At 53.1% G+C, this 13390-nt stretch overlaps 1 protein-coding gene across 2 annotated transcripts in view; it reads right to left on the bottom strand.

Moving 5' to 3' along the window:
- Slc6a2 (solute carrier family 6 member 2) overlaps positions 1-13114 on the bottom strand; it is a 36541-nt gene extending 23427 nt beyond the window's left edge. The window contains exons 1-3 of one of the 2 annotated variants that reach the window (XM_046435309.2): positions 12808-13114; positions 11458-11777; positions 405-536 (exon numbers count right to left, since the gene is read on the bottom strand). In XM_046435309.2, the coding sequence (XP_046291265.1) occupies positions 405-536; positions 11458-11725 (400 nt within the window). In that variant the 5' untranslated portion in view covers positions 11726-11777; positions 12808-13114. Of the gene's footprint in view, positions 1-404; positions 537-11457; positions 11778-12279; positions 12459-12807 lie in introns of those variants that run through there. The other variant, XM_058575914.1, reaches the window with a different exon arrangement.
- Positions 13115-13390: the final 276 nt, after the last annotated feature.

The raw sequence follows: 13390 nt of genomic DNA, 5'->3' as shown, positions 1-13390 counted from the left end.
TCAATCAATTAGCTATGGCTGTTGCATTAAGAATTGTGAGGCAGCTTTCCAGCTGAGTTTGAGAAGCTCCACAATCAATTTGTCATGTCTGCCACGGGAGCCAGAGGGGAGCAGCAGAGGTGTATATGCTGGGTTTCTGACATTTCTGTCTTTCATGAAAATAGACTCTCTCTGGCCACTCAGCTGATGGAGCTAGACTGAAACTTGGGACTCCAGACTCTGAAACTTGGGTTACCAGCTCCTTTTCCTGACACATCAAATGCTCCCTGTGTAACTTTGAATGGTGGACGCTCCTGACCTTGTTGATGCCTATGAATCCCACAGATAGTTGGTTTATCTCAGATCTCATCTTTGGAGTGCATTTCCCCAAATGCACTTTGACTTCCCCCAGACTCCTTCTTTACCTTTGAAGAAAGGACAGATCTTCCAGACGGTGGCCGCCCCTTCCCGGTTGTACTGCCCGAGAGCCAGCTCCATGTAGAACAGGGGCATCCCAGCAATGATGAGGAACAGGGTGTATGGAATCAGGAAGGCACCTGGGGGACACAGAGGCAGAGTGTGACCCACTAGATCCCTGCCCCTCACAGCACTTGGATCAGTGTCTGCAAGAGCTACCAGGGTCCCTCATCAGCTGCTCTATCACCTGGCCATTTCACAAGGAGCATTGTGTGGCAGGTAAAGAGAGTCATGCCGAGAAGTGAATAACAACAAACAGGACCAGGAATAATAACAGTAGTAGTCCTAACTGCAATAATGAGGGACTCTAGTTGAATTGGTAAAGTCTGTAGGTTTCTCCTAGCCTCTGCTATGAAACACCACAAGAAGAATCCTAGGCGTAGCTTTCACCAAATTTGCTTAAGCAGAAAATCTTTCCTTTATGGATCATCATTCCAGGAACGCCCATCTCTTACAGGTAAGCAAATTGAGACCAGAGAGGGAAAGACAGTGCCTAAAGGTACATCCAACTGGGTTTCTGATTTTTCTCATGTGAATATCACTTTTAGGTTGCACGTAGCTTTCCCAAACACTAGCTCACTGGATTTTTCCCAATGCTTACAACAGCCTGTAGACCCAATATGCAGGCAGTCTCATTTTAAACCCTGAGGGACAGAGAAAGCAGTTGACTGTTCCTGTTGGCACTGCTGGTGAGTGACAGAAGCAGGACTTGTATTTAGGTCATCCAATCCACTGGGCTTACCTCTTAAGGTGGCTAAAGGCAAAGCCCAGGGCAACGGGGCCAGAGAGCCCAATCTCTAGCCAGGAAAGATGCCCACCCAGAGCCCAGCAGAAACTCCAGGGTGTCCTAGGCAACAGGCAGTAACTACAGCTAGTCCCTGGTGAAGTTAGACACATCTGAGTTCCAGAGTCAATGCTCAGGGTGCCCTGGTAGCCTGGAGTGAGCTTTGTGGGCTCTGGCACTGGGGGGTGACTCACTAGGGTGCATGCCACATCAGCCAGGGCTGCCAAGTGTGACCCAAGCAATATGCCAGCTCCTTATCCTGATGCAGCCAGAGCTGGCCAGGCCAGATCCAAACTCCTCTTGCCATTGGCTTTTGGCTGAAATTCTGTAACCTTGGAAACCAAATACTCTGACCTGTCCACACCCTGAAATGGGGAAACTGGGAAATAATTAAAGACAGTTACATGAAATTTTAACATCAGATATCAGCAGCTCACACCTGCTGAGCCCCTACTGAGTTCCAGGCACTTGCCACACAATGTCATAATGACTCTACAAAGAAAGAGAATTACTATCTCCACTTTGCAGAGATGGAAACTGAGGCTCTAAGCTTAGAAAGAACTAAGGTGACCAGAGGCAAATTCACCCAGGGCCTCTGCCTTCTTCAGGAAGCCCAGGGCCCTCAAGGATGAAGGGTGTAGTGTCAGCCTGAATGCTGCCTGACCCGGCCCTTCCAAGTAGGAGAGGGGCCTGCAGGTGGGGAATAGGGAAAACTATAGGAAATGAACACCTCCTATGTATCCAGCAGCAGGGCTGGGCATTGGATATCTAAGATCCCATTTACACCATCCAGAACCTTCTGAGAAAACAGCTCTGGTGCTCTCAGGAAGCTGAGGCTTAGAGAACTGACTTCACCAAGGTCATCCAACTGCTAAATGCATCTAGGATCTGGGCCTAAACCTTCCTGGCTCCCCAAGTTCCAGAGTTGTTCCCAACATACCCTGAAAATTCCAGAACATTCCATCTTAGATGAAAGACATGAGTGTGGATAGGATGTGGGGAGAAGGAGATGCTCTGGGGGTTTGGGACCAGTGGAGCCACTTAGTCTCTTGGTTATAGGCTTGTTCATGCTCCAGTCCCTGCTCCAGGCTGGATTTCTTTGAAATTCTGGGGAAAATTCTCATTTCTTCCACTTACTCCCTGCCCCCCTCACCCCCTCCCACACAGAGAAGGCTGGTCTGGCACTCAAACCCACACCTGTGCACCTGGCTAACAGTGGTGGTGAAGGTGGTAAAGGTAGGCAGTGGGGGTGGTGAAAGTAACAAGTATCAATTATGGAGCACTTTTTGTATACCAAGCCGCATGCAGGATTTCATGTACATAACCATTTAAAACCACCCCTAAGAGATAATTGCCACCAATTCCATTTTGCACGTGGGAAAACTGAGACTTAGAAAAGTCCAGGTGCTCATCCTAACTCGTAAGTTTGCGGCGTGCTTTCCAACCTGCTCCGAGCTCCCCTGTGCCTTGGGGGCCACCCGCTGCTCCTCTTGGACACCAGGAGCAGGGGGCAGAGCTGGAGCAGACAGGGAAATAGAAACTTGAGTGGTTCAGGAGCCTGAAGACTGAAGCCAGGGCCAAGGGAGCGGGAAGGAGGACAAAGCCGGGCCTTGTGGTTCAGGTCCTGGCCCTGCCCTCTGCTGTGAGCGACTCCCGGGTTCTCCTACAGCGCCAGCAAAGGGAGAGAGCACCATCGGCCACCAACCAGGCGTCCTTCAGGCCCGTGCTCTCTACTGGTTTCCTCTGGGTGGCACTGCCAGCCAGCAGTAACTGTCCCCGCTTGAGATCTACCTCCTCTCCTGCTGGCTGAGTCACAGCAGAGGAAGGGGTCGCCCCAGGGTCTGCAGGAGCCCGCGGGGTTGTCAAGGAATGGTGAAACGGTTGTGCACAAATAAAAAGCAGAAAGCTGTCCCATTGCCAGGCCCTTTTTCTGAAAGAGGATGTGGCCAGCTCGCTGGCTCAAGCCCCCTGTGGTGGGGAACCAGGGCAGGGCTCAAGAGTCAGAAACGGGCCTCATTGGTGAAGAGGTCAGCTGAGGCCGCCTGTTCCTAAAGGACCCTGGAGTGGCTCCTTGGAACCTGAGGCTTATTACGAACCCCCTAGACGTCACTGCCCTGCAAAGCCCATAACTGCCACATTCTTGTGGCCCTGCTACGTCTCACACGGGGCCATGCGGGCTGCAACAAGTCTCACACAGGGCCTGAGAGTCTCAGGGGCCATGAGCCCGGCGTCCTGCTTGGACTCCGGCCTGCTCTGCTGTGTGACGCTGGGCTGACAGGGGCTGAGCTGGGCCTACCTCGTAAGGGGCTCAGCGACTGGGAGTACGTGACACGCACAAACACAAATGCACATCTGTGCACACGAATGCAGCAGTACACACCCAGACTTCTGCACACCAACGCACTCACACAGCCTCACAAGGAAAAAGAAATATTTGTGGTGAAAGAGCTTCTGGCCAGGGGCCTTCGGACAAACTTAGTTTAAAAAAAAAAAAAGATTGTCTCATGAGTGTAACTCACTGACACTGAACCGTTAGAGAGGAACCCTGCTGGCCACACAAGAATCCTGGGCCCTCTGTGCAATGCCAAGCCCTCAGGAGGGAAGCCCAGTGGTTACTAAGAGTGCTAAGTGCTCACCAGGGCAGGTAAGGAGATCCTCTGGAAAGGGGACGGGTAGGAGGGGCTCAGCAAGGAATGGGGAGGCGCAGGCCTGAGGGGAGCCGGGGGGAGGTGGAGAAGTGTGTCAGGGAGGAGCTAAAGAAGGAGAGGTGGGTGCCCTGAGATCAGTCTGTGGACAACGGGGTTCCTCAAACTGTCAATTCTGGCCACACCCAGGTGGATCCCAGGAGTGAAAGTCCGCAAAGTTGTCCCCTTGATGCTGCAGCTCAGCTGCAGGCTGTCACTGACTGTGGCTTTCCCCAGAGAACAGGAAATCTTGGTCAATTCCTAGGGGAGCTAGGTTTGTCCCTGTCCTCCAGTACCCCAAGGGCGTAGTGTACAGAGTGCCAGGGAGGCACGGCATCCGTCAGCAGCAGGGCTGCCTGCCACAGGCTGGCCAGACGCTTTCAGGACTGAGCCAACAGCACAGGGAGGTCCGTCGTCCTTTTTGTGACAAGTTCAAAATGATAAATCAAGCCACCACTGCTAACTGAAGCATGTGGCATCTTCTTACTTTGACAGAGTGATCTTTGCCGTGGTCTTTGTCCTATTACAAACTTCAAGTTTGAAATTTTCAGCTCTTGGTCAGAATCTGGTGGCCCCGAGGGAACTCCACTGGATTGCCCTCCGCTCTCCCACCTCAGCTCTGGCCAGCCACGTCCAGCTTACATTTAGCATGAAAGCGTGGACTCTCAGACCCCTGTATCTAAACTCTGTCTCTAGCCCCTGTAGCCCATGCGCCGCTGGCCGCCCCACAGACCTGGGGCTGAGCAGACCTGCAACACAGCACACATAGGGAGAAGGAACCAAGCCCGAGGGTCACGCAGACCTGGAAGGGGGCTTGGGACTGACGGACTGAGCAGGGAGACCTGCCTGGAGCAGGCTGCGGGTGAGAGCAATGGTTCGCGCGGGCAGGGCTGGGCTTTCTAAAGGGTAGATCTAAGGATGATCCTCGACCCCAACTTTCTACTTATACCCACGAATCCCTGCATTAATGCGCCTTCTCTGAGTCTCACCACCCCCACCCCACTTCATTAATGAGGGAAATAAACCTGTCATTGGTTTGCTGTGATAATTTGATACAATGGAGATGAAGTGCAGGGACGTGGCAGTGTTCTGTAAATGGGAACGGGTCCTGTCATCGCACACAAGGCCTGATGGGAAACACCTTTATCAACTGTTTACTGCCAGTGAAGGTTCACCATGCAGTTGGTGGGGGCGGGGGGGCCTGTGTGGTACGTGGCCATGCACACAACCTGGAGGCGCAGGGAACAATCCTTCAGACCCCTCATGTCCCCATCCCAAGGGAATCTATTTACCTGTGGGTCCAAACAAATATGCTAACCACAAGCAAGAACAGGACAAAGGACACCTGGGCCACAGCCAACTCTGTTCCCCAAGGGGCTCCCATAGAGCTGTCCAGACCCCCCTCAGAGATGAAGGACCTTCCATGTGTGGTTGAGAGAGCTCAGTCCTCCACAGCTGGCCTTTGGGAGCCATCTGGAAAGAGTGCTTCATCCAAGGCCATACCCTGTCCCCATCCAATGAAAAACCAACACAGAGCATAGAGTCCCAGCCCCCCCACCCCAACTCTGCACCAGTCAGAGTAGCCACCTGGTTTCAGGGTTTCCCCGAGGTCAGCTGACACTCAGCCAAGACCGCCTGAGTGCCCAGCCTCTTCCTCTGGCCAAGTTTCCCACCCTGCAGCCTCCCCCCTCTGCCTGCCTCCTCTGCTCCATTCTATCCCTCCATCCATGGAGAACAAGACAAATGAGTTTTTTCTAAAGCAAATTTTTGTGTCTTTGACGTCAGATGTAGGATCCCCCTCAGAATCTCTGCCAGTCAAATGGCTGGCTTCCCGTGGTCATTTCTGCAGGAAAACACTCTTTTCCCATAATAAACCAAACCCAGATGATTCGAGTTTGGCAACGGAGACTCTCCTCTGGCGTGGGGCAACTGAGTTGTGGTGTCAACTCCAGCCTTCTCCCCAAGAATGATCTTCTCGGGGCCGTCACTGACCACAGAGGGCCCTGCCCACTGGTTTCAAGGGCCCTCCAGCCTCAGCCCAAGTAGGATCTCGCATCTCTTTGCTCCTTTCCCTGGACTTCACTGACAGGCTGGGACCATCGGCACGAGTTACCAAACTGCATTCATTTCTGGTGCTACACAAGAGAATTCTACACAAAACGATGGGAACTGGCTTCGATTCCTCACCTTCACCCTGGGTCCCCCACTTGACCTCCTGCCTCAGCTCCAAGACCCAGAAATATCCCCAGAGAAGCAGCAGACCCACTCTATTGGTAGATTAAACCCAGCTCCAGTGGCGGATGGCGGGGGTGGAATGGAGGCGGAGCTATTTCTACTTATGTGGCGGTCCCATCTGGACTTGATTTTTACTGATAAAGCTGTGACTTCATTAAAAGATCCTTGAAGATCTCCTGTCTCCTCCATCTTGATCTCTTTAAGAGGAGCAAATTAGAAGGTGTTTGGGATGCTCAGGACCACAGTCTGGAGGAAAATATGACCCACCAAGAACAGAGGAGGACCTCACCTTTGCTCACTTGGGATATAATACCTTAGATTACAGAATCTGAAATGGCAACTGGGCAGAGTGGCACATGCCTGTAATCCCAATGGCCTGGGAGGCTGAGGCAGCTGAGTTCATAGCCAGCCTTAGTAACTTAGCGAGGTAAAAAAAATAAAAAGGACTAGGGGTGTGGCTCAGTGGTTAAGTGCCCCTGGGTTCAATCCCTGGTACCAATAAATAAATAAATGAAATGGCATTAGCTTTTGGGTTATCTCCAGGAGACTATGAACTCTCCCGAAAGGCAGGGATTTTCTTTCATTCACCTCTGTATTCCTGGCATATGGTAGGCATTTAGTAAGTGATTTTTGGTTAAATAAACAAGTTTCAGCAATGAATCACATTGAGAATGCAGCTAATGACAGCCCCGGGGTCTTTCTCTACTTGTGCTGTGGCCTAATCCTTACTTAGGCAGTTAGGTTTGGGACCTCAGGGCAGGACAGAACATTTTTCTTTATAAATTCCATCTCGATGGAAACGGCTCCTTCAGATCCTTTTCCTGCTCAGGGACAAATCAAGTTGGTAACTCCAGGTTGAGGTCCTAGATGAGGTCCTCCTTCCTGTAAAGCAGTGGGCACACGTGTCAGCTTGGTGTCACGCGAGTGGGCTGGTTCATTGTGCATCTGAGCTAACCCGTTAGAGTCAGCCTGGCAAGGCCAGGGTGTAGACAGCGCCCCCCCACTGTCAGGCTGGATAGGAAGACACTGAGTTTGGAAAACCCCAGTCCTCTGTACCAGTCACCACCTCACTTGGCTTTGAGACTCCCAAGGTTTTTAGCCAGGAGGATTTCCAATGGCCCATGTGCACCCGAGACCCTGAGCTTTCTTAGAGAAGGATGAGAAACCCACGGGGGGCTCAGAACCACAGCATCCCATGGGACCCCCATGGACCACCTCCAGGAAGGTCAATCCATAATTTCCAGGGGGAAAAAATCTAGAGTGAGAAAAGGTTAGGCTGTCAGGGACTGGAACAAAGCCCAACTCTTGATTCTTAAGTCTTCCTACCAGGCAAGGGCCCCAGGCCAATACCTTATTTACCTTCATCTGTTCCTTCTTAGGATCAATTCTGCCCCCTGCAAAATCAGGACCTGGATTCCACTCCTGGATCTCCAATACAGCTGCCCTCATCCACCAATAGCAAAAGAGTCGCATCAATATTATTGAGGCCTGATTATGAGACTATTTCAGGTGCACTGTGGGACAGTGGTTGTTCAGCTTTCCTGCACAAGGAAACTGAGCTCAGATCAGAGAGGGTGTGTGACTTGTCCGAGGCCACATTTCTAGCAAATGTCAATGATTCAAATCCCCAGCATGCCCCAAGATCACCAGAGGGAAAATTCAGATCCTGGAAATAGCCCGCTGCTTGCTGCTGCCTCTTGATTGAGTCCAGGAGGGTCCAAACAAAGCCCCCAAACTGAGAGTGACTTTCCCCTCCCACCACCACCCACCGCCTGTCATCCCAGCAGCTGGCCTCGGGAAGATGTTCAGACAGGCTGATCTTTCCCAGCAATCCATTCAGAAAATATTAGCCAGGGGCCTAAACTATTGGCACCTTCATCATTTGAAAACATCCTCCAAGCTGGGCCAGTGTGAACAGCAAGACTTTGAGAGTGTCTGTGTTAACACTGGCACCGGAAGAGCACACAGACCGGAGGCTGTTAGAGAACAGGGTGGTGAGACACGGCTTGGGTACAGCCCTAAGCCAGGGCACTGCAGATGGATGGATCTTGAGCATCCTCTAAGCGCATGTCCCTCTATCCTAAGGAACTTGAAGCTCAGAGAGGGACTGAGTGATGGCTGGGGTCACTTCGTGAGTGACAGAGCCAGGATTCAAACTCAGTTTATTTGGACTGTTTCCACGAGTGCAGGAATTCCCACCTGCCTGTCCACTTCTCATCTCTGGGGCTGACTTCAGAATTCCTGGGTGAGAATTGATCCACAGGAGTAGCCAGCTAGGAGGTGTCAGCAGAGACCAAGCCCAGAGGGGACCTGCTAAGCATCTCCTGGAGCAGTAAGTTAGAAAAGTAGCTGTTGCCTACTCCCAGATGGGAGCCTGTGCTCTCCTGCCTGCCAATTGAAATCCACTGGCATACATCCCCAGCCCTTAGCCTAGCAGTCACGGCCTCCATAGCCTAGCCCCAACTTGCCTCTCCATCTTTATCTCTTCTGACTTTATCTCTTCAGCCTGCCTCCTGTTCTGAGATGGCTGTGGAATTGTACATGCCTGTCCCAGATGCACGGCTAGAAATACTGCCTGTCCCTGGAGATTGCCCCTGCCCCCTCCATCCTGGGCAGCTCAACTCCAAACACAGCCCCTCTCCACTGAACCTTTCCTAAGCAACTCCTTAAACCTTTACAGCACATGTCCCCTCTCCCATCCATGTCACTCATCATCATGATGATGATAATAAAAAAAGCCATAGCCACCTTTGCTAGGTCACACTCTGGGCCAGGCTCTCTTGCCTTTGGACCTTAAGCACCCTTTAAGCTGAACACCAGCACTTCAGATTGACAGAGGAGGAAATAGAGGCTTGGACAGTTGCTCAAACCACCTGGCTAGAAACTGGAGCCCTGGACTCTACAGCCAAGATCTCCACGGTCCAGGCCACCAGGGCCCCTGCACATGATGCTTTGTTTCCTTAGTCATCATTGTATCTCTGTGGTGCTTTCTGGATTGGCAGCAGGTCTCTGAGAGCCTGGACCATTTCACCAATTTATCTATTCCACAGGAGTTTGTTGGGCACCTCCCACCACATTTCCAGAGTCTAGCTAGGCCTTATCTTGGGCATTAGAAATCCAGAGATAAAAAAAAAAGAAAACAGTTACAGTCTCTGCCCTCCAGGGCTCCGTCCTGTTTGGGAGACAAGACCCACAGAGAGACAAATGACTGGGCCACTCTGGGCCATTAAGGGGCTGGTTAGCCGAGGACAGGGAGCTTCTGGCCAACTTCACCTCAGATTTGAAACCTGGGACCAATTTGCTCCATTTTGTCCCCGAGACACTTGGTCTATTGTCCTGCACACAGCAGGTGCTCCGTCTGTACTGGTGGCAATGGCAGAATGAACACAGTGTCAATAAAGCCCCAGAGTATTTATCTAGTTCAGGTGTCCAGTGGGCTATCTGGGGTGCATTTAGTTTCAACAAACATGTGTTACAAGGAAAGGGACTTATCACAGCATGACAACGAGGACCTTCTGAGTTTCAAGCTCCTGGCAGGCAAAAGTTCTGGTTCATTCATCTAGGTGACCCAACAGAGTCGAGAACTGTGCCTCTGACTGAGGGGACCCAGATAAATATTGCTGATTGATGACAGAGGCTTCTGCTGTCTAGGGACAAGTCGTCTCGGACGGTCACTGAGGACAGGCCGGCTGGCACGTCCTATAGTCTCCCAATCTGTCTTTCATTCATCATCTCTCTGTCTGCTAAAAATATTGAGCGGCTGCATTTTCTTCTTCCTTGGGTCCCAGGGGACAGAAAGCTCAACTCTGCCCTGAAACCCCTGAGGAACTACAGCAGGCAAATGTGGAAAAGTCTCACCTCTGGATTGAATTTTCTTTTTTTTTTTTTTAACCTTTCTAGGGTAGCCCATGGCTATCCTAGAGCCAGACACAAGGGCTGAGCCTGCAGAGTAGAGAGGGCCCTCGATCAGGCCCCTGACCCCAGCTGCTCCTGAAGCTGAGGACTGCTGTCCCAGCCACCTTGTCTGGAGCATCTGACAGTGACAGACTCATCTTGGGAAGTGCTAAAGGAGATCTTGGACACAAACCCTCATCTGTTGGCTCAAACGTTGGATCTACTTTTTCAGGGGGTGGGGATTGTTTCCATACACAGCATCCTCTGCTGGTGACCAGCCCCTTGCTGCAAGCACTGATCACTGCCCATCCCCAGACAAATGTCCAGAGTACACACGGAAGCCAAGAACTGTGAGCGTTAGGCCCTGTGGGACAAAGTCATGCACTTTCCCTTTACCCAGCTCCCTCCCACTGACCTCCCTCAAGTGCTGGGCCACAGCCACAACCTGGAAGGATGGTCCAGGGGATAGAGAACTTTCCAGAACTGGACCAATGTCTTCCTCTTAGTTTCCTGAGATCCCTGCAGGGCATCCCATAGCTCATCCCTGAACAAATGGTAGGATTGGGGTGACTTGGATGGATACCCCAGGAACAAGGGCCCTTGGGAAGGAGCTAGTCTTTAAGGACATAGCCTCTTGACTCCCAGGCTGCTTCCAAGGGCTCTGCCTTATCTTACTTGACTGGACTATTGGTGATCTCCAGGCTCCCATTCCAGGGCAAGTGGTAATCTGACCACCCAGCAGGAGGAGCAGGGGACAATTCCACTGTCCTCTCCAGGCCCCTCTCCCACTCGGCCCTGCAATGTTCCCAGGACCTGTGGAGCTAGAGGCTTCACCCAATTACCCAGGACTCCCACCTCAAGGCCCAGGCCAGCTTGAGGCATCTCTTGACCCAATCCTACAAGGGGGGGGGGGTACACACGGACCCCTGCAGCAAAACAACTGCCTCAGCAGCAAAACAACTGTCTCAGATGCCAGAGTCTCTTTCAGGCTTCCATCACCCTGTGTCTCAACCCAAATCCTCTATCCTCTCCCTACCCAAGATCCCTGCCCCAAGGCTCAGAGTGTTTAATCACCTTGCATCACAGGCATTCCTGGGGGTCCTTCCAGAACTCTCCAAATCTCCACCTCCTTTCCTGGGGACCATTAAAGGGTCAGAGCTCCTCACTCAATAGGTGCCCCAGATCCATCCTTTCACCCCTGTCCCTGCCCTGGCCCAAGGTCCTTCCTCGATTTCTTTCTTCCCCTGGGGCAATTCTCTTTTCCCTGGGCCTGTCTGGTACCTTCCTATGCCCCAGACTTGCCCGTGTGTCTCCTCCTTCTTCCCCCACGTGTATCCTGGCTTCCCTACCAGCCACAGCAGGTAGCCTCCGGAGTTTAAAGCCTCAGCCCCACCCCGTGCTCACCGCCACCATTCTTGTAGCAGAGGTAGGGGAAGCGCCACACGTTGGCCAGGTCCACCGCGAAGCCGACCACCGACAGCAAGAAGTCGATCTTCTTGCCCCAGGTCTCTCGGGGCTGCGCATCGCTGTTGCGGGGCGCCAGGAGGCACTGGACGCCGTTGCGTTCCTTCACCACCAGCAGATCCGCGGTTTGGCAAGCGGGCAAGGACTGCTCGGGTTCAGGGTCCTCCCCGCTGGGCTGCACCTGCGGGTTCATCCGCGCCAGAAGCATGGGTGCGGCTGGCTAGAGGGACTTTCAGCGGTACCGGAGACACGCAGAAGCTCTGCTCGTATCAAAGGAAAAGAAGTGGTCACTTGGTGAGGGCGGGGGGGTCCTTCCTGCCTGTGCCAACAGAGACCACTGGGGAGATTGGGATCGGCGCGCGCTGAGCGGACTCGCGGTTCGCAGAAAAGGGATTACGTCTGTTGGAAAATATTGGATATAGAGGTTGTGACGCGCACCATTGGGACAAAACTCAGAGGTGGAGACCGCTTTGGACCTCCCTGTGAGTGCGACTGAAGAAGACCCCGCAGCGCTCTCTCTGGTTCACTTTCTTGCTCGCTCTCGCCCTCAAACAGCCGGGTCTGGACATACCAAGGCTGAAGTTTCCCGCGGTGACAGTGCCCGTTGCGCTTTCCGCCCTCCTCCCCACAGCGGGTCTTGGCCACCTCCAACAGCCCCAGGAGCCTCTGCACTCAAACTTGTGGGCACTCTAGTTCGTGGGCGTCAGCCTGGGTCTGTCTCCCTGCACACCTAACCCGGTCCCGCGCGCAAGGCGCACTCACGTGTGGGGCAGCAAGGGGACCCGGGTGCCTTGCGCTCTGCAGGTTCTGGGGAGTGAGCCGGGATTGGGCTCCGCCGCGTGGCACTCGGGCGCGGCCAGAGGAGCGCTGGAGTCCGGGGCAGCCGGCGGGACGTGGGCTGGCTGGTTCTGGCCACGCTGGGCGGGGGCCGGCTTGGTAATGTAGCCTGCGCCCCAGGTAACGCGCCGATTGCATTAGCCCAGCGCCCAGCCCGCTCTGTCTGGAGCCTGTTAGCACTAATGGAGACTGACAGCCGGGGATGGGCAGGGGCGGGGGCGCCTTGCGGGCCAAGGGCGGCCGGAGCGGGCTACCCGAGGACTCAGGGGACCCGGGAGCGCACTTTCTCCATCCTGCGCTGGAGCACTCCAAAGGATTCCGAATTCTCACCAGAAGACGACAGACTCCTAGAACTGGGGTCTGAGTCGCCTCAAAGAAGGTCCAAGAAAGGACTGAACAAGGGCGACCTGTGCGCAGCCAGCGCTGTCATCCGCAGCAGGCCACTTACACTACCTGCTCAGTGGGGACGAAAGCTCTGCTCGCTGTCCTGGACTCCAACTGGTGGTCTTCGGGCCGTTGGGTGGTTTTGACGGGCTCAGCGGGCGGAAAGGTTACTGTCTTGAGCAGTGACCTTTGAGGTTGTGACCCCTGTTTTATAAGGTGAAGAACTGATATTCATCTATTTAGTCATTAGTTCACCCTTTCGCTCATTGGTTCTTGCCTTTTCCTCCTACTTGCTCCTTGAGGCCCGTTCGTGGATGACACCACCAAGATTCTTGATGACATGGAGTTGATATTTAGTCCGGGGAGACAGGGGAAAACAAGAAACATAACAAACACATTATGTAGTAGGGAAGAAGGTCACGTGCACTATGGGGGAAAGCGCAGCAAGGTAAGGGGATGGTGGGGGAGGAGTGGGGTCAGCAAACTCTAGAAGGTAGGGTTTAGCAAAGAGTTGGCCACTTGGTGGCTGACTGCCTGGTGGCCATTTGCTTACTTATTCACTTGTCAGGTGATTAATTTATTCATTCATGACACCGGATTCATGATCACTTGCCGCCGGCTTCAACAGAGCAGGCTGGAGGAGCTATGGGGA

This window comes from Marmota monax, unplaced genomic scaffold, assembly GCF_021218885.2.
Source record: "Marmota monax isolate L192 unplaced genomic scaffold, Marmota_monax_Labrador192_F-V1.1 WCK01_AAM20220418_F8-fsc00024, whole genome shotgun sequence".
Taxonomy (NCBI): domain Eukaryota; kingdom Metazoa; phylum Chordata; class Mammalia; order Rodentia; family Sciuridae; genus Marmota; species Marmota monax.
The sequence above is the reverse complement of the archived record's forward strand: the minus strand, read 5'-3'. Positions and strand labels throughout refer to the sequence as shown.